This window comes from Mustelus asterias, chromosome 28 (assembly GCF_964213995.1).
Source record: "Mustelus asterias chromosome 28, sMusAst1.hap1.1, whole genome shotgun sequence".
Taxonomy (NCBI): Eukaryota; Metazoa; Chordata; class Chondrichthyes; order Carcharhiniformes; family Triakidae; genus Mustelus; species Mustelus asterias.
The window spans coordinates 12,221,436-12,241,428 of record NC_135828.1 but is presented as its reverse complement, the minus strand read 5'-3'; the positions used below and the strand labels follow the sequence as shown (position 1 = coordinate 12,241,428).

General features: G+C 45.4%; 2 protein-coding genes across 7 annotated transcripts in view; one reads left to right on the top strand and one right to left on the bottom strand.

The window, feature by feature from the left end:
• The window catches only part of parga (poly (ADP-ribose) glycohydrolase a), a 167,191-nt gene extending 163,202 nt beyond the window's left edge, over positions 1 to 3,989 (bottom strand). Inside the window, exon 1 of one of the 2 annotated variants that reach the window (XM_078199516.1) lies at positions 3,796 to 3,989. Coding sequence is in view for 1 of the 2 variants with exons in the window: in XM_078199515.1 (XP_078055641.1) it covers positions 3,333 to 3,486 (154 nt within the window). In the remaining variant the exon portion in view is untranslated. Of the gene's footprint in view, positions 1 to 3,332 lie in introns of both variants that reach the window. The other variant, XM_078199515.1, reaches the window with a different exon arrangement.
• A 1,781-nt stretch (positions 3,990 to 5,770) lies between these two features.
• The window catches only part of rps24 (ribosomal protein S24), an 86,181-nt gene continuing 71,958 nt past the window's right edge, over positions 5,771 to 19,993 (top strand). For 3 of the 5 annotated variants that reach the window (XM_078199523.1, XM_078199524.1, XM_078199525.1), the window contains exons 1-5: positions 5,771 to 5,844; positions 11,185 to 11,250; positions 13,024 to 13,233; positions 13,319 to 13,429; positions 17,179 to 17,212. In XM_078199523.1, the coding sequence (XP_078055649.1) occupies positions 5,842 to 5,844; positions 11,185 to 11,250; positions 13,024 to 13,233; positions 13,319 to 13,429; positions 17,179 to 17,181 (393 nt within the window). In that variant the 5' untranslated portion in view covers positions 5,771 to 5,841 and the 3' untranslated portion in view covers positions 17,182 to 17,212. Of the gene's footprint in view, positions 5,845 to 11,184; positions 11,251 to 13,023; positions 13,234 to 13,318; positions 13,430 to 14,751; positions 14,772 to 17,178; positions 17,213 to 17,428; positions 17,501 to 19,993 lie in introns of those variants that run through there. The other 2 variants (XM_078199521.1, XM_078199522.1) reach the window with 2 other exon arrangements.

Below are 19,993 nucleotides of genomic sequence, written 5' to 3'. Positions count from 1 at the left end.
ACCGCTTAAATGTTCCTAAAGTGTCTGACTCCACTATCACTGCAGGCAGTCCATTCCACACCTCAACCACTCTCTGCGTAAAGAACCTACCTCTGATATCCTTCCTATATCTCCCACCACGAACCCTATAGTTATGCCCCCTTGTAATAGCTCCATCCACCCGAGGAAATAGTCTTTGAACGTTCACTCTATCTATCCCCTTCATCATTTTATAAACCTCTATTAAGTCTCCCCTCAGCCTCCTCCGCTCCAGAGAGAACAGCCCTAGCTCCCTCAACCTTTCCTCATAAGACCTACCCTCCAAACCAGGCAGCATCCTGGTAAATCTCCTCTGCACTCTTTCTAGCGCTTCCACATCCTTCTTATAGTGAGGTGACCAGAACTGCACACAATATTCCAAATGTGGTCTCACCAAGGTCCTGTACAGTAGCAGCATAACCCCACGGCTCTTAAACTCCAACCCCCTGTTAATAAAAGCTAACACACTATAGGCCTATAGACAAATAAATTGTGTACAATCGGAGAGACAATCTGCATTCTTATTCTGGAGATACAATGGCTTGATTCTGTCCATTTTTCAATGGTAATGACAATAATTGAGCCACAGTACTAAAATCTCATTCATAAACAATTCAAGAGCTCCATTTCAATCTGTTCAAAGAAATTTCAAAGAAGGTAACAATTCCCAATCACAGCCACATAACCATCGAGAAGTGCCGAGCAACTCCCGACAAAGGAAAACATAATTAGAAGGGGAAAAATAGTGTCTAAATTACAACACAAGACAACCTGCACCATTCTCATTCAGCTTTCTCAACTGCAATGTAACACAGAGCTGAGAACACTTGTCCTCTTATGGGATTGATGCAGAGCATTGTAGATTCACACAGATAAAAAAAAAACATCGTAAGAGTTTTGGATAAGAGTTAGCTTTGCACCAACACAAATTCAGAGCACAGCATTTATATTCAGAGAAAAACAAGAACAACATCAGAGCTGAACATCCCACACAGATTTGTAACTTGTGAAAGAATCTGCCTCCTTGGTGCAGTAAATGCCGACAAGTGGGTCTTTGAGAGGACTCAATAGACTGCTGCTGAACAGGAGCTGAAGCAAATCAAATAAAGAGCTAAATGAAGGATGGCATAAGAAACTGGCTGAGAACCAGATCTGGAAAGCTAACTGATGGGAAAAACTTGGCCTGCTACATTCAACAATAAGGGATGCCAGTCCTTCAGGATTGTCCAGAAACTGGATATGAATTGCCGACCTAGACACTGCTACAAGCAACCAAGGCCAAAAACAAAAGATTTGATTTTCTTTGAACATTTTTGTTCATTGTTTCTTTAAAAAGGAGAACAAACTGGAGAGAGGAAACAAGGCTGTTGGGCCATCAGAAATGTGGCCAAACATTGAGGAACAGGCCCAACTGGACCAGCAGGGTGACACAGTGGTTAGCACTGCTGCCTCACAGTTCCAGGGACCTAGGTTCAATTCTCGGACAATTGGGCGATTGTCTGCGTGGAGTTTACACATTTCTCCACGGGTCTACATGGGTTTCCTCCCACATTCCAAAGATGGATTGGCCATGCTAAATTACCCTAGTGTCAGTAGATGAGATTAGCCATGGTAAATGTGGGGAATTACAGGGACAGGGTGGGGGAAGAGGGCCTAAGTTTAGAGAGTCAGTGCAGACTTGATGGGCTGAATGGCCTCTTCTGTGCTGTAGGGATTCTATGAAAAGAGTTCATAGCCCTATTGGAGAACTGCACAATTTCTTAAAGCCTTCCAACTTAACATGAGTGACACAGATGAGGTGGCAGTGGCTGAAAATTAATATTGTTTTAATATTGTTAAAGTTTATTTATGAGTGTCACAAGTAGGCTTACACTGACACTGCAATGAAGTTACTGTGAAAATCCTCTAGGCGCCACACTCCGGCGCCTGTTCAGGTATGCTGAGGGAGAACTTAGCACGGCCAACGCACGTCTTTCAGACTTTGGGAGGAAACCAGAGCACCCGGCGGAAAGTCACGCAGAGACAGGGAGAACGTGGCCAAATGCGGGCAATTGGGACGAGCTCAGTGGTTTAAAATAAAAGGGGCGGCATGGACAAGTTGGGCCGAAGGGCCCGTTTCCACGCTGTAAACTTCTACGACTAACGTGCGGCCCCCACATCATAGAATCCCTACAGTGCAGAAAGAGACCATTCGGCCATCGAGTCTGCACCAACCACAATCCCACCCAGGCCGTATCCACATATCCCTACATATTTACCCACTAACCCCTCTAACCTATGCATCCCAGGACACTAAGGGGCAATTTAGAATGGCGAATCAACCTAGCCCGCACATCTTTGGACTATGGGAGGAAACCGGAGCAAACCCACGCAGACACGGGGAGAACGTGCAAACTCCACACAGACAGCGGCCCGAGCCAGGATTTGAACCCAGGTCTCTGGAGATGTGAAGCAGCAGTGCTAACCCACTGTGCGGCCATAGACAGTGACCCCCAAGCCGGGAATGGAAGCCGGGTCCCTGGCACCGTGAGGCAGCAGTGGCAACGTGTTAAAACATAGAACATTACAGAGCAGTACAGGCCCTTCGGCCCTCGATGTTGCGCTGACCAGTGAAACCAATCTAAAGCCCATCTAACCTACACTATTCCAATATCATCCATATATTTATCCAATGACCATTTAAATGCCCTTAATGTTGACGAGTCCACTACTGCTGCAGGCAGGGCATTCCACGCCCTTACTACTCTCTGAGTGAAGAACCTACCTCTGACATCTGTCCTAAATCTCTCACCCCTCAATTTAAAGCTATGTCCCCTCATGCTAGCTATCACCATCCGAGGAAAAAGGCTCTCCCTATCCACCCTATCTAATCCTCTGATCATCTTGTATGCCTCTATTAAGTCATCTCGTAACCTTCTTCTCTCTAACGAAAACAACCTGAAGTCCCTCAGCCTTTCCTCATAAGGCCTTCCCACCATACCAGGCAACACCCTAGTAAATCTCCTCCGCACCCTTTCCAATGCTTCCACATCCTTCCTATAATGCGGCGACCAGAAGTGTACGCAATACTCCAAGTGCGGCCACACCAGAGTTTTGTACAGCTGCAACATGACCTCCTGGCTCCGAAACTCAATCCCTCTACCAATGAAAGCTAACATACCGTACGCCTTCTTAACAACCCTATCAACCTGGGTGCCAACTATTGTATTCCTGAATGGAGGTTTCTACAGGGGGGAAACAAGACTGGAGATGCTGTGTTGGCAAGCAATGAATGTTTTGGAGGGGGGGAGCTAGGCAGTTGCCTCATTACAGACCTTTCCTGTGGGTTAATGAGCCAGTGCTTCTCTCCTGTGGCTGACAGATACTGGAGGAGGAGGTGGTGGTGGAGGAGGGCTGCTGTGGCGCTGAAGGGGCAGCTTCCAGCCTCAGTCTTTTCCTCATGGGCTCGCAGTCAGACACTGCACTCATGATAGTGTGGAGTTATTGAATAAGGGTAAAGTGGTAAAATAAATGATGGCACGCTTCAATCAGCACCTTTGAAATGAAAGAGTAAAGGGCGGGCGGAGGGGGGGGGGGGTTGAGATGAGGGGGGAGGGTTGATGTTTTGTTGTGTCTGTCAGCGGCCCCCCCAGAATGGAGCTAAGATGGCGGCCGGAGGGGGGGAGGGGCAAGTCTCGCGGAATTTTCCAGAAGGGGGAGGGGGTGTCGTAGCGCCATCATACTTACCCCCTCCCCTCCCCTCCCCTCCCTTCTTCTTCATCAATAAATATCTTTAACCTGTCACGTCCCCAGCGCCTGGCCCGGTATCGTCCGCCTCCGATCGCCGTCTATCTCTCTCTCGCTCGCTCTGTGTCCCAGGCGCCGGGCGGCCTGTAGTTCCCCGCGGGCAGGGCGGGTGCCCAAGGCGGACGGGGCAAAATGGCGGGCCGGACTACAACTCCCGGCGGGCCCCGCGCCGCCCGCCGAACGTCAGCCTGATTGACGGGCCCTGCGTCATAACGTCACGGGGGTGGGCGGGGGCTCTCCAGGCTGGAGGGAATTCCAGGAAGTGTGATTCAGCCCAAGGCCAATGTTCACCCTTTTATCCAGCCTGTCTCCTTTGGCAGTTTTGCTCATTTTGATGGTTTAGTCCTTAAATAATTAATTTTATGAATTAAACAATAAAATAATTAATTTTATTAATTAAACAGTATTCCTTGGCATTCAATTATATCCAGTAGGAAGTCTAACAACACCAGGTTAAAGTCCAACAGGTTTATTTGGTAGCAAATGCCACTCAAAAAGAGTGGCATTTGCTACCAAATAAACCTGTTGGACTTTAACCTGGTGTTGTTAGACTTCTTACTGTGTTTTCCCCAGTCCAACGCCGGCATCTCCACATCGTTCAATTATATCATCATTGCTGAATCCCCTGCTATCAACATCCTTGATTTGATTTATTATTGTCACATGTATTAGTATACAGCGAAAAGTATTGTTTCTTGCTGTACAGACAAAGCATACTGTTCATAGAGAAAGAAAGGAGAGGGTGCAGAACGTAGCGTTACAGTTGAGAAACTAGGCTGTTGAGAAAGATCAACTTAATATAAGGTAGGTCCATCCAAAAGTCTGATGGCAGCAGGGAAGAAGCTGTTCTTGAATCGGTACATGATCGCAGACGTTCGTACCTTTTTCCTGACAGAAGAAGGTGGAAGAGAGTATGTCTGGGGTGCATGGGGTCCAGGATTATGTTGGCTGCTTAGTTCCTCACTAGGAAAAGAACTGGACGCGCCACATAAATACTGTGGCTACCAGAGCAGGTTAAAAGTGGATGTTTTGAGTCTGTACAACTTCTTTGAGGGGAAGAAGAGTCATACGGACTCAAAATGTTAGCTCTGTTTCTTTCTCTATGGATGCTGGCAGACCTGCTGAGGTTTTGTAGCATTTGAGAGTCCCATTACATACTAATTATAGAGCAACCCAAGCTGTATATAAGCTTCCTGCACAAGGCCTTAGTCTAAGGAGGACTTTAACCTCCATTTCAATGTCTATCTAGGTTGATCATTGGAATCCACAGCAATGACTTAAAATTAGTGATGCACAAACTATGTGTAAATTAAGCCTGTTGTAGCATCACTCTGAATACTTTAAACAAGCTAATTGGATGTATATCATAGAATCATAGAAACCCTACAGTGCAGGAAGAGGCCATTTGGCCCATCGAGTCTGCACCGACCACAATCCCGCCCAGGCCCTACCCCCAGATCCCTACATATTTACCCGCTAATCCCTCTAACCTACGCATCTCAGGACACTAAGGGGCAATTTTTAGCATGGCCAATCAACCTAACCTGCACATCTTTGGACTGTGGGAGGAAACCGGAGGAAACCCACGCAGACACGGGGAGAACGTGCAAACTCCACACAGACAGTGACCCAAGCCGGGAATCGAACCCATGTCCTTGGAGCTGTGAAGCAGCAGTGCTAACCGCTGTGCTACCGTGCCGCCCTTGAAATATACTTGAAAACAAAAAAATGCAGAGCTCTGGGGAGAGAGCAGGGGAGTGGCAGAGTGGGCTAGCATAGGGACAATGGGCAGAAGGGACCTCCTCTTGCACTGTGTGGTTCTACACTGTAAATACACAGTGGGCAACGAAGGGGAAAAATAGAGATGCACTTCCTGCAATGCATGTGTTGGTTATTTATTTTTAACTCTATGGGAACTCTTTGAGGGAAATTGCTGTTTCCAATCAGGCAGTTGCGCTGGCCCTCCCGAGGGCATATGATTGACAGGCGTGGGGTCCTACTTCCTTTTCCGAGCCCTGCACCGAAGCGGCCGCCGCCATGGTGAGTGCAGAACCCGGGCAATCCGTCCCGAATCACCGTCATCCCCGGCCATCCGCCCCCGGCTCGGGTCCGGATAGCCGGCCTAGGGTCTCCTGGGCGCTGCGATGTGTTTTTTAACCGGTCGGTTTGATTGGCCGGAGTGAGGATGGAGTCGGAAAGGCGCCGCTGCTTGCGCTCTGTGGTTCCCTTCCCTCCTTCACTGCTGGGCCTGGGCTTGTGCTGAAGCCAATCCAGGGCTCAGCTTTTTAAATATGAAGCGGCGAGGGAGGCACCCTGGGCACTGGGGATAGTTTATATTTCAGCTCCAAGCCAACAGAGCTCGGTACAACTCCAAAGATGTGTAGGTGAGGTGGATTGGCCATGCTAAATTGCCCCTTAGTGTCCCAGGTTAGGGGGGGAATAGTCATGGTAAATGTGTGGGGTTCAGAGAGAGGGCCTGGTTAAGGTTGTCAGAAAGTTGGTGCAGACTCAATGGGCCAAATAACCACCTCTTGCACTGTAGGGATTCTATGACAACTTGTGAATGGAGCTGTTAATATATGAGCTGGTAAACATAGAACAGTACAGGCCCTTCGGTCCTCGATGTTGTGCCGAGCTTTGTCCGAAACCAAGATCAAGCTATCCCATTCCCTATCATTCTAGTGTGCTCCATGTGCCTATCCAATGACCGCTTGAAAGTTCCTAAAGTGTCCGACTGCACTATCACAGCAGGCAGTCCATTCCACACCCCAACCACTCTGAGTAAAGCACCTATCTCGGACATCCCTCCTATATCTCCCACCATGAAGCTTGTAGTTATGCCCCCTAGTAACAGCTACATCCACCCGAGGAAATAGAGTGGACATTCAGAGACTATCTATCCCACTCATCATCTTATAAACCTCAATCAAGTCGCCTCTCATCCTCCTCCGCTCTAAAGAGAAAAGCCCCAGTTCCCTCAACCTTTCCTCATAAGACCTACCCACCAAACCAGGTAGCATCCTGTCAAATCTCCTCTGCACTCTCCCCAATGCTTCCACATCCCTCCCATAGTGAGGCGACCAGAACATGCAGACCTCCCTCTGTACACAACCCCCACTAACATTTTTTTGCCCCTTGGCGTTTCTTAGCTCTACCCATAATGATTTGATTTATTATTGTCACATGTATTAGCATACAGTGAAAAGTATTGTTTCTTGCACACGATACGGAGAAAACATACCGTTCACAGAGAAGGAAAGGAGAGGGTGCAGAATGTCGTGTTACAGTCGCTGTTAGGGTGTAGAGAAAGATCAGCTTAATATCAGGTAGGCCCATTCAAAAGTCTTAATGGCAGCAGGGAAGAAGCTGTTCTTGGGTCAGTTGTACGTGACTTCAGGCTTTTGTATCATTCTCCTGACGGAACAAGGTGGAAGAGAGTATGTCCGGGATGCACAAGGACCTTGTTTATGTTGGCTGCTTTTCCGAGGTAGAGGGAAGTGTAGACGGTGTCAATGGATTGGAAGTTTGTGTGACTGACCCTTTGTAGTTTCTCGCGGTCTTGGGCAGAGCAGGAGCCATACCAAGCTGTGATACAACCAGAAAGAATGCTTTCTATGGTGGATCTGTAAAAGTTGGTGAAAGGTGCAGCGGACATGCCAAATTTCCTTCGCTTCCTTGGCTGTGGAGGGGTCTTTCTCTGCATGGAGGTCAGTGACCAGTGGAGTGCCCCAGGGATCTGTTCTGGGACCCTTGCTGTTTGTCATTTTCATAAATGACCTGGATGAGGAAGTGGAGGGATGGGTTGGTAAGTTTGCTGACGACACCAAGGTAGGTGGTGTTGTGGATAGTTTGGAGGGATGTCAGAAGTTGCAGCGAGACATAGATAGAATGCAAGACTGGGCGGAGAAGTGGCAGATGGACTTCAACCCGGATAAGTGTGTAGTGATCCATTTTGGCAGATCCAATGGGATGAAGCAGCAGTATAATATGAAGGGTACCATTCTTAGCAGTGTAGAGGATCAGAAGGACCTTGGGGTCCGGGTCCATAGGACTCTTAAATCGGCCTCGCAGGTGGAGGATGCGGTCAAGAAGGCGTACGGCGTACTAGCCTTCATTAATCGAGGGATTGAGTTTAGGAGTCGGGAGATAATGCTGCAGCTTTATAGGACCCTGGTTAGACCCCACTTGGAGTACTGCGCGCAGTTCTGGTCACCTCATTACAGGAAAGATGTTGAAGCCATTGAAAGGGTGCAGAGGAGATTTACAAGGATGTTGCCTGGATTGGGGGGCATGCCTTATGAGGATAGGTTGAGGGAGGTTGGTCTCTTCTCCCTGGAGAGACGAAGGATGAGAGGTGACCTGATAGAGGTTTACAAGATGTTGAGAGGTCTGGATAGGGTAGACTCTCAGAGGCTATTTCCAAGGGCTGAAATGGTTGCTACGAGAGGACACAGGTTTAAGGTGCTGGGGGGTAGGTACAGAGGAGATGTCAGGGGTAAGTTTTTCACTCAGAGAGTGGTGGGTGAGTGGAATCGGCTGACGTCGGTGGTGGTGGAGGCAAACTCGTTGGGGTCTTTTAAGAGACTTCTGGATGAGTACATGGGATTTAATGGGATTGAGGGCTATAGATAGGCCTCGAGGTAGGGATATGATCAGCGCAACTTGTGGGCCGAAGGGCCTGTTTGTGCTGTGGCTTTCTATGTTCTATGTTCCTGAGTCAGTGAGAACTTGTTATAATTTGTCAGTGGGGCTGTTAATATGTGAACTGGTAAACATGCAGCCCTCCCTATGTTTACAACCCCTGCAGACTTGCCCTTGGTGTTTCTTCGCTCTACCCATATAGGTTCCACATTGTCCGAGCTCATATCCTTCCTCGGTACGGTGTTAATTTCCTCTTTTAACCAGCAATGCACTTAAGGTGAGAGAGGGAAAGTTCAGCGTAGATGTGAGGGACCGTATTTTTTTCCAGAGAGTGGTCGGTGTCTGGAAGGTGCTGCCAGGGGTGGTGGTGCAGGCAGATATGATGGGGGCGTGAGATAAGCACGTGAGTGTGCAAGGAATAGAGGGATATGGACTAAGGGCAGGCAGATGGGATTAGTTTAATTTGGCGTCATGCTCGGCACAACATTGTGGGCCGAAGGGCCTGTTCCTGTGCTGCTCTATGTTCAATGCAGCTCCATCGCCTTTACCGTTTTGTCTGTCCTTCCTAAATACTGAATACAGGCCTCCCTCATTCAGACTGGGATTCATGTTATCCATTGAATACTCCCAACTTCTATGTTAATGTAAAGTAACTTGAGGGTGCAGCAGTATTGACTTCAGAGGCTGTTGGTTACTGTGAAGTAAGTCCTAAGCTGGAAAGGGGCACTCATTTTGAGTCTGTTTCCTGACAGGAAAATAAAACCTATGCAATTTTTATGAATCTTGCAACAATGCCTTCTTTAATGAATGTATGGGGAGTGGTAATATTGGGAGGGTGCGGGGAATGACTATTGCCTGGTTCTAAGGATGCACAGACTTGCGAATGGTGGGAGAGGCTTGTCGAACATTGATTTGGAGGATGATTTGCCGAGAACAGGGCCAATGTGACCGACCGCTCTGCCATGCTTTCAGACTCTCAGCGTCAGGGACCCAGGTTCAATTCCGGCCTCGGGTCGCTGTGTGGAGTTTGCACGTTCTCCCTGTGTCGGCGTAGGTTTCCTCTGGAATGTGGGGTTATAGGGACAGGGCCTGAGTTTGAGTTGCAGGCTCGATGGACAGAATGGCCTCTTTCTGCACTGTAGGGATTCTATGACTGAGACGTGGCATAGAGGAGGTTGCTAACATAAAGGGAGAAGCAAAATGTGGATGGTGGAAGAGCGGATAAATTAGAGGACTCCATGGGCTGGAATCTAGGAGGAATGGGGCTTCGAGCTGATCAAAGCATTTAATCAGCAAGGTTGAGGTAGGGATGGAGGTGGACAAACGTGCAGAAGTGGTCTTGATGATGCTTAGGAAAGGGTGTTTGATCCAAAATTTAAGCGTCAAAAGATGCATTTTGTACTCTGGCTCAGACTGGTCTAGAATCCCAGAATAGGGATTTAGTTGTGGGGGAAGCGGGGGATTATTCAGGCCAGAAGTTTTAAGGCATGGTTAGGCATCTTTTCAGTTGGAAAATGTTCCCACTTGTCTTTATTTGATATCCAATGGTCCAACAGAAGAGTTGAGTCACAGCTTTCTAGTGGAAGGTAATCTGTGGAAGGCAGCCTGATATTGAATTGCTTCAATTGTCCCAATTTTTATTGTACAATCTTTTAAGTAGCAGGAAGATTTGCAATTAGATTGGTCTCTAGATATTCCAAAGCATTTTACAACAAATTAAAGGTTGGTCAGTGTTTTAATGCAGGAATTGTAGTAGTCATTTGGCGCACAAAATGGTCCCATGAATAACAGTGAAATACAAAGCGAGATAATCTCTTTCTGTGATTTTAGTTGAGGGATACTTAATGGTCAGGGCACAAGGAGAACTCCACTGCTCCCCGAAATAATACCATAGGATCTTTAACATCCACCTGGAGGAGATAGTCATCAACTTCAGGAAGCGTAATGGAGGACATGCCCCTGTCTATATCAACAGGGACAAAGTAGAAATGATCGAGAGCTTCAAGTTTTTAGGTGTCCAGATCACCTGCAAGCTGTCCTGATCCCTCCATCTGGACGCTTTAGTTAAGAAAGTCCACGATTGCCTCTACTTTCAATAGACGAAGGAAATTTGGCATGTCAGCTACGACTCTCACCAACTTTTACAGATACAACCGGAAAGAATGCTTCCTATGGTGTATCTCAGCTTGGTATGGCTCCTGCTTTGTTCAACACCACAAGAAACTGCAAAGGGTCGTGAACATCGTCCAGTCCATCACTCAAACCTGCCTCCCATCCATTGACTCCGTCTACACTTCCCGCTGCCTCGGCAAAGCAGCCAGCATAATCAAGGACCCCATGCACCCCGGACATTCTCTCTTCCACCTTTTACCATCGGGAGAAAGATACAAAAGTCTGAAGACACGTACCAACCGACTCAAAAACAGCTTCTTCCCTGCTGCCATCAGACTTTTGAATAGACCTATCTTGCATTAAGTTGATCTTTCTCTACACCCTAGCTATGACTGTAACTACATTCTGTACTCTCTCCTTTCCTTCGCTGTGTGCTATGTTTTGTCTGTATAGTGCACAAGAAACTACTTTTCACTGTATACGAATACATGTGACAATAATTAACCAAATCAAGGGGCAGGCAGGGCCTTGGTTTAACGTTGCATCCAAACAGTGATGCCTCCAATAGTGAGGCATTCCCTCAGTACTGCATTATGTCTTTAAATGTTTGCTGTTTCTACTTTTTAGAACGACACTGTGACCGTCAGAACAAGAAAGTTCATGACAAACCGCTTGCTCCAACGCAAGCAAATGGTGAGTAGAGATATGTTGCTATTTTCTCTTTTGCATGTTTTATTTCTGAGGATATAAAAAAGGAAGCTCACCTGATATCAGTTTTTTGCCCTCATATTTGCATCAATTGCCGTTTCTTGTCTTGACGCCTTCTGGTTCTCCCGAATGGCAAGTTTGTGGCCTTACATTTTCCTCTGCTTTGCTGTGCACTTATTGAAACTGAGACTCCTCAACTGCCCCTTTTTGACTTTTTCTTCATCAAGGTCTCTTGTAGAACTCTCTCCTTTCCTTTCTCTTCACTCTCCAATATTTGAAGAACAAAAACTTGCTGTTGTTTCATCAATGTTTCCTGCCTGAACCTTGCTTCCTCCTCCTGTGAAACATGGTCACGACCTTTCACTTAAGTTTCTCCATTTTAAAAAGAAAATGACAGTGCAAAGTTTATAAAATTGTATTTATGGGAATCTGAGGATAATTCTAACCTGTCGGCGCATTGGTAAATAGTTCAGCTTTGCTAGTCGGCACCGAGTCTTCAAGAAGTCAGTCCTCTTAGCGAGCAACTTCAAAACTCCTTGAGCAATAGATCTGCTTACTGTTTTTCATCAGTATTGGCAGACTGCTGCAGAGGTCAGCTCTATGTGCAGATTTAACATGAGTGTAAGCAGTGTAGATGGGAGCATAACATTAGAGTTCCTGATAGGTTAAGTGAATGAGCAAAGGTTTGGCGAATGGATTTCGATGTAGATGAATGTGAGCTCATTTACTTGACCTAAAAGGTATAAATAATGATGCACTGGAAACAGCGGAGGGCCAAAGAGATTTGGAGATCTGGGTACACATCGTCCAAAAGTCACGAAAGGGTAGGGAAAATATTAGAGAAGATGAAGGGAATACTGACCATGATACCTGGAGAACTGGAATACGAGGGAGTAGAAGTCATGCTTCAACTCTACATGGCCTAGTTAGATCACACCTGGAGTACTGTGAGCTGTTTGGAAACCACACCTTAGAGAAGGATATATTGGCCTTGCAGGGAATGTAGCTTGGATTTACCAGATTAATGCCTGGACTCTGAGGATTTTGTTACGAGGGATTACACAAACAAGGGTTGTGTTCCCTGGAGTTTAGATGGTTAAAGGCTGATTTGTTTGACGTTTTCAAGATATGCAGGGGAATGGTTGGGGTAGGTGACAATATATGCTGATTGGGGAATCTACGACCAGTGAACATTGTCCAAAAATTAACTCGCCCGGCGAAGGAGCAGTGTTCCGAAAACTCGTGATACCAAATAAACCTGTTGGACTTTAACCTGGTGTTGTGAGACTTCTTACTGTGCCCCACGCCAGTCCAACGCCGGCAAGTCCACACCAAAAATTAATTAATGCCAGAGCTTTTGGGAGTGAAATGACATTGACACAAATCACTGCCTGATTGTATCTTATATTCCTTTTGGCGTTTTCTCTGATTTTTTAGCAACTTTGTCCCTGAAGCCTGGAAAATAATGCCATACGCCTGATGTGTGTATGTTTTGGTAAGACGTAACAGTAGTCTGGTTTGATGTTGCCTTTATAGATTCCTCGTGTTGAGTAATTCCTGGGTGGTACATCTAACATGGGAGCTCACTGGGAATTGGGGAGGGGTAGAGAATGCACTTTCTGACATTGGTAATGTTTTTTGGTGCAGTATCTTGTGCCCCTAGACCTTTCTGTCGGACTCTAGCTTTATTTTCTTGAAGTTTATGGAATGAATTTCAATATGGTGCTCATTCAAATCTTCACATATTTTTTAATCCAGGTTGTCGACGTACTCCATCCTGGCAAAGCCACAGTTCCCAAGACAGAAATTAGGGAAAAGTTGGCGAAAATGTACAAAACAACACCAGATGTCGTGTTTGTTTTTGGCTTCAGGACACAATTTGGTGGCGGCAAAACAACGGGATTTGCCATGGTCTACGATTCCTTGGATTACGCGAAGAAGAATGAACCCAAGCACAGGCTGGCACGGGTAAGAAGGCAAATACTCCTGCCCCGGCGGTGTTTGCGGGCGCTCGGCTCCATATTAACAGGCTTGTGCCCATTGTGTTTTCAAGCATGGTCTGTTGGAGAGAAAGAAGGTTTCCAGGAAACAGCGAAAAGAACGCAAGAACAGAATGAAGAAAGTCCGGGGCACAGCTAAAGCAAATGTTGGTGCCGGCAAGAAGGTATGAAAACTGTCGCCCAAGAAAATGAATTTGTGCTTTGCGTTCTGTTTCACAATTGCGTCATACTTTCTGCTTTCCATTTGAGAGCTTCATGTTTCAGTTTTTGTCCTTTTTTTGTTCGTGTCTGCTATCTTTTTTTTCCTTCCGGACCATAGAAGGTAATTGATATTGTTTTTGTGTGTAGGTGCTTTAGTCTTCAGTTTACTAATAAGCTTGGCTTTCCTGACAGTGCAACTGAATCTCAATTATAAATACATGTGTTTATAGTTGACTGTTGTGGCATGGCATTTGGTAGAAATGTCATTTTCCCCCACTCATGCTCGTCCCCTAACATAGCATGTTTTTAAAATAGCGCATTTCTCAAAACCCTGCAATGTAATAATTTCGCACTAGAGGCGCCACTTACTAATGTGACTTAGCACAGGGGTGTCTGAAGACTTGCCTGCAAGCCCCTATCATCCAGTCTGTGAAGCTCAAGTTGCTTCCATCCACCAACTTAACATTGCCGTTGAATTTTGGACTAGGAGCACTGGTAAAGACTGCTCGCTAGTCGTTTTTGAGTGCAGCAACCTAAGGAATTGAAGTTTCCAGTCTTTGTGGGTGGACGGACCTCATGGTGGCACAGTGATTAGCACTGCTGCCTCACAGCGCCAGGGTCCCGGGTTCGATTCCCGGCTTGGGTCACACTGTGTGGAGTTTACGCATTCTCCCCGTGTCTGCGTGGGTTTCCTCCGGGTGCTCCGGTTTCCTCCCACAGTCCAAAGATGTGCAGGTTAGATGGATTAGTCATGCTAAATTCTCCCTCAGTGTACCCGAACAGGTGCCGAAGTGTGGCGATGAGGGTTTTTTTTACAGTTAACTTCATTGCAATGTGAATGTAAGCCTACTTGTGACTAATAAATAAAGTTTAAACTTTTATGTTCAGAGGATTCTGTTTTAAATTCCTCTCCTACCCCAGCCTTGTTTTTTTTTCCTGTATGGGCTCACATTAAATGCCCCCCTCCGCCACTCACCTCTGCCACCACTGTGGTTTTGATACCTGTTGTCTCTGGCCAGGTCCTGAAGAGACTGAGCACCCCTAGCTTTGACTATGTTCGTTTTCATTAAGCCAAACAAGAATTCACCAGCAAGCTACATGTTTTAAATGCTTGTGACATTGTGGTGCAAAGTAGTTAGTGGGTAATTTGTGAGTTTGGTGTATAATCCTCCAGTTACCAAATAGCTAAGTTTTCAGAGTTCATTGTCTGATTCATCCCTTTACCTTGATCAGTCGATAACTTTGTTTTGCCTTTTTTGTTGTTCTTGTGGATTTTGTCCTTCAGAAATGAAGCATCAATGGCAGGTACTGGATTCCAAGCATGAATGTGCTGATGTAGAATGCATGCCATTTAAATTTGCACCGTATTGCTTACTGTTCACCCGCTTATTGTTCTGCATGCTTGCAATGTTTCACGTAAACCTGGTGCGGCTTTGCGATCGAATCAGGGTGTTTCCAATTTTTCTGTCGTTGCATCAATTTTATCATGCGTGTGGACGAGACACAAGATGCGATTGAATGGAAGGTGAAAGACTGTGTGGGTGCTGGAAGTCTGAAATAAATCTGTTCAACTGTGTGTGGGGAAATGACAGATTGACAATTGTCAGTAATGTCTAAAGCGGCTTGTGATTTGGTTTAATAACAATTGTATTGGAAGAAACAGTAGATGTTCTGCTATTGGAATATTGAATACACACAATTATCCTTATTGCCTAATTCTCCTCCGCCCCCCTCTGAATGAAGGTAAATTGATATTTCATTATCTAAACCCCCTCCCCTCTGACTGAAGGAAAGTTAATATTTCTTTGATTTGAAGAGTTGAAGTCATGTTACTTTCCATGTTACTTCAGATAAAGCAAACCTCAAATATAATTTTAGTATTATCCAAACACTGATGAGAGAAACTGCTGGTGTGGTCTTATAGTTGAAGGTGGATATAAAATTGGTAGCTATTCTATCACAGATAGAATGCTACAGACATGTTTTGCAGAGTACATTGTCAGTTAGGTTTACATGCTGTTGATTCATTCTTTAAATGAATTCTTGAAATGGGCGCATGCTCCATCTGCTGGTCGTTCTAGTGATTCACTTAAACTTTGCAAGCTTAAAAGGGTTGAACCTTTCTGAGCTACTTACTGGACCTTAATAGGCCTTCAACTGCCCACAATGTTTCAGCAAGATATACATAATGGCATCTTTCCACTGTAAAAATAAAGCATTGACTTATAATCCAATGTGAAGAGGGATGAAAGGGAGTTAGAAAAATCGGCTTGCCCTGTGCTGACCCACCAGTCACCTCAGCATATGTATCAGGTGTGCAAGAGAGGGGTGGCTGTCCCCTCTTTACCTCCTGAAGTTTCTCCCCCCTCCCCCATGAACAAAAGAACCCCCCTTTTCCTTTCCTCAACCCCCCACCACCACCACACAAAAAGACCTCTGTCCACCACGCCGCACAAAACAAAGACTTAACATGAATACACATGGATACGCTCCATGGACAGGAAGACAACAAGCCACAATATAAGGGCAAGGCATCACGAGGGGCAACAGGGGTTAGACGTGAGCCGAACAAAAAATGGCAGAGCTAGAAGAGAAGCGGACATGTCCTGACTAATGATTAAATGCTGGGCCACATGGTGAAATTCGGCTCAATGCCATGACTTCACTTTATGGTAAATTAGTAGGAACATTTTGGGATTTGTATAAAAGCCGTGGTTTATCTGCAGTGCGTGTTGAATTGATGCTTGGTTGAAATCAAATTCAGGGCTTTAAATCCTTTGCTTCCTTGTCACCTGAGCATTATATCTTTTCATTGGCTAGTACTTAGTCTGCAATATTTCGGTCATATTTCTAAACTTGATTTAACTGCAGTACAGCGAATCAATCTCCTGTGGGATGCAACAGCTTTTACTCCTTTCTTGAAATGTAGCATTGTCTTGATCATTGAGGACGGTCTTACTGTCACCACATTTTGCTGCTTATGCTTGCACAATCAACATGTTTCAGTCTGAAAATTGATTTAAAGCAAAGTTGCTTGGTGCTATAAAACTTTCGCTGCCCAAATCTGTCCAGTACGTTATTTCAATGACTAATTTTACATCGAACGACTTCACGTTGTTTGGAATGTGTGATGATACATGGGAACTCATAATGAGGTTTGTAATTTAGATTAATGTCTGTGACTCCTCTGCTGCCCTCCTCCTTCCCTTGAGGTTAATTAACTTTTTTTTGTACTGGGTTAATTGGTGGAGTACACCCACCCGTCTTGCTTGGGAGAGGATCGCACGGTAAGCTGGCATTTTTGTAATGGTTGCTGCCCACAGTGAGTGAAATGAAAGCTAGAATGTCTGGAAATGGGAGATTTGGAACATGCAGCCCTGCTCAAAATCGTTGGAGGCGAATTAAGTTCTTAAACAAAAAGATTTTTGATAGTTGGGAGCACTCAGTGGCATCCAAGTGCTGCCCTGATTAGTAGCTGGGAGGTTTACAAGCTTTCTGGGCACTCTCTCCTCTGACTTCCTCTCAATCCCTCTCTCTCTAAATAGCACAATCACATTGAGCCCAGCACATCACCTCCCTGCAGCAATGTGGGAAAAAAAAGTCTTCGATTATGCATAGGTGCTCCAGTGTTTTGCTATGAAATGACTTTTTAAAATGAAAACTAGTAGAGCTCTTGCAGATGGGCTAATTTTGATTTATTTTTTTGCCACAGTAACATGGGAAAGACATTGAAGGTTCCTTGAAATGTGAGTAATTAATAATTTATTTTAAATAGAAAACTGCTTAAGAATAATTTCTCTGATGGAACTGTAGCTGTTACCTTGTAACTATTTTTAAAAATCTGCATTTAAAACGTTGAAAGCGATTCAGATTGTTTTTAAGGACGTAGTCTTTAACTTGCATGCCATTGATGTAAAGGTGCAGACTTCTAACGTTTCTTTTTCCTTTTTGTTTGCTGACAGACTAAGTTATCCATGGATCACCACCTGTAATTATTTCTCTGCGTCCTCAAATAAATTCTATAGAAAATGAAATGCTGTCATCCTTTGTTTCTGCGCGTGTGCAGTGTCCATGCTAGAGTTCGAGCTGTTGAGGATCGACACCATGCATGCTGACCCACAGCCTTAAGATGAATCTTTAGTTGATGTTACTTCAGAGAGAATGCACATCAGGGTAGAGGGCAAATTAATTTTACAGCAGTCATAGGGTGGCACAGTGGTTAGCACTACTGCCTTGCAGAGCCAGGGACCCAGGTTCGATTCCTCAGTTTGGGGCACTGTCTGTGCCGAGTCTGCACGTTCTCCCCGTGTCTGCGGGGGTTTCCTCCGGGTGCTCCGGTTTTCTCCCACAGTCCGAAAGAGGTGCTGGTTAGGTGCATTGTCCATGCTAACTTCTCCCTTAGTGTACCCGAAGAGGCATCGGGAGTGTGGCGACGAGGGGATTTTCATTGCAGTGTTAATGTAAGCCTATTTGCGATACTAATAAATATACTTAAACTTACTACAAATGGGTGGAAATGAAATTAGCCGCACAGCGCCCTTGCAGCCAGTGAATCAGGTGGTTTTATCGCATCAGTCTTGCCTGGGCTTTAAACCAAACCCAAGAGTTTGCTTACAATCTTTAATATGGTTCAACGGTTTATGCATTATATTAGCAACCTGAAAAGTGCCGGCAATTGGAGCCTAACAAAATTCATAATTTACTCCTATTTAAAACTAACTTATCCCTATATTCCCCAACAGCTGGTATCTCATCTTGCCCTTCAACCCACAATTCTTCATAAATGAACAATTATATGCAACTTGCAGTATTTGCCTACCCACTTGTTGTCGAATAATTCCCGCAGAGGTTTCTCTTCCTGTCCCAGTTACCTCTGGAGATCCCATGGGGCTATTGAAGACCCACTAAAACTATATGCATGCTCTTTCCCTGGTATAATCAGAAATGTGTCAGATTCTACATGTATGACTGGATTTTGTCCAATTAAATATGCAGACAAGCTATGGTGTTTACTCCGCACCCCAACAACTGATTCCATCCCCGTTCCTCACCATGGACTCGGACTTCAATGAATTGCTTTGCAGCTGAGTATCACATTTGGGGAGGAACAACCTACTTCTGAAATATCTACTTCTGCAGCTGCCCCAATCCATCTGCTGTTAATGTCAGTGCCAGTTCAATGGGCTGAAAGGCCTCCTGCACTGTAGGGATTCTATGATGGCCTCGTCCATGCTTTAATTCCAGACACAGCTATTCCAGGCTTCCAATCTACTGCCTTTCAGAAATTAGTTTAAAGTTTCTTTATTAGTGCCACAAGTAGGCTTACATTAACACTGCAATGAAGTTACTGTGCGAATCCCTTAGTCGCCGCACTCTGGCGCCTGTTCGGGTACACTGAGGGAGAATTTAGCATAGCCAATGACACCTAACCAGCGCGTCTTTCCGACTGACGGAGGAAACCGGAGCACCTGGAGGAAATCCACGTAGTCACGGGGAGTGACCCAAGCCGGGAATCGAATCCCTGGCGCTGTGAGGCAGCAGTGCTAACCCAGACTTCAGCTCATCCAAAGTTCTGCTGATCTGAACTTGCAGAAAGTCCCATCGCTCTTGTTTGTTGCTTCATGCTGTACCTTGATTTTAGTTCCACTCCCGTCATGGCCTTTCTCAGGTTGGAAAAGGCCCAGTTACGTGCCATGAAAAATATGCTGAGACATTTTTTCCACTGGAAAAGGATTAAATCGTCTCTGCCAACAGTTGGATGGATGGAATAATCTTCAAAATTTCCAGAGTGACCTTATCCACAGGAAATATGACACATGCCTCAAAAATGCAGCTAAATGTGTAGTGAGCTTCCTGCCTTTTCAGCCGGCACTTTATACAGACTGAATTCTACTGACGGATAAAGCAAATTCCCCTCCAAAATGTCTTGCTAACTTTATGGTACATAGTTGTTGCCTAGGCATTGTTTTGATGACTTGTTCCTCTGGGAATTCATTTCTTTATTAAAACTCACTTAATCGTGGTTGAGACTATATATTCCTATAGGCTTTTTACCCACCCCCAAGTTATTTAATATTATATTTCCTGCTAATAAAAAAAACTTCCCAGTGTGATGCTGGAAATCTGAAATATAAATAAATGCCAGAAAGTTAATTGTGTCCTGTAACCCTCCATCTGATCCACTGAGTTGCTTGAAGTTAATTGACATGACTTTTTCCCCCCTGGTATTTAAAACAGACCGAGATAATGTTTTGTCTCTGCTTTTCACCAGTTAGAAGTTCAGTTCTGAAAGACACCTTGCATAATTGTAAGAATATTCAGTCTGGTAGCTGTGTATGGGCAGTGATAGGGAGTGGGATAGCTTGATCTTGGTTTCGGACAAAGCTCGGCACAACATCAAAGAACAATACAGCACAGGAACAGGCCCTTCAGCCCTCCAAGCCCGCGCCGCTCCCTGGTCCAAATCCATCCATTCTCGAGGGCCAAAGGGCCTGCACTGTTCTATGTCTATGTCTATTTTAGTGAGG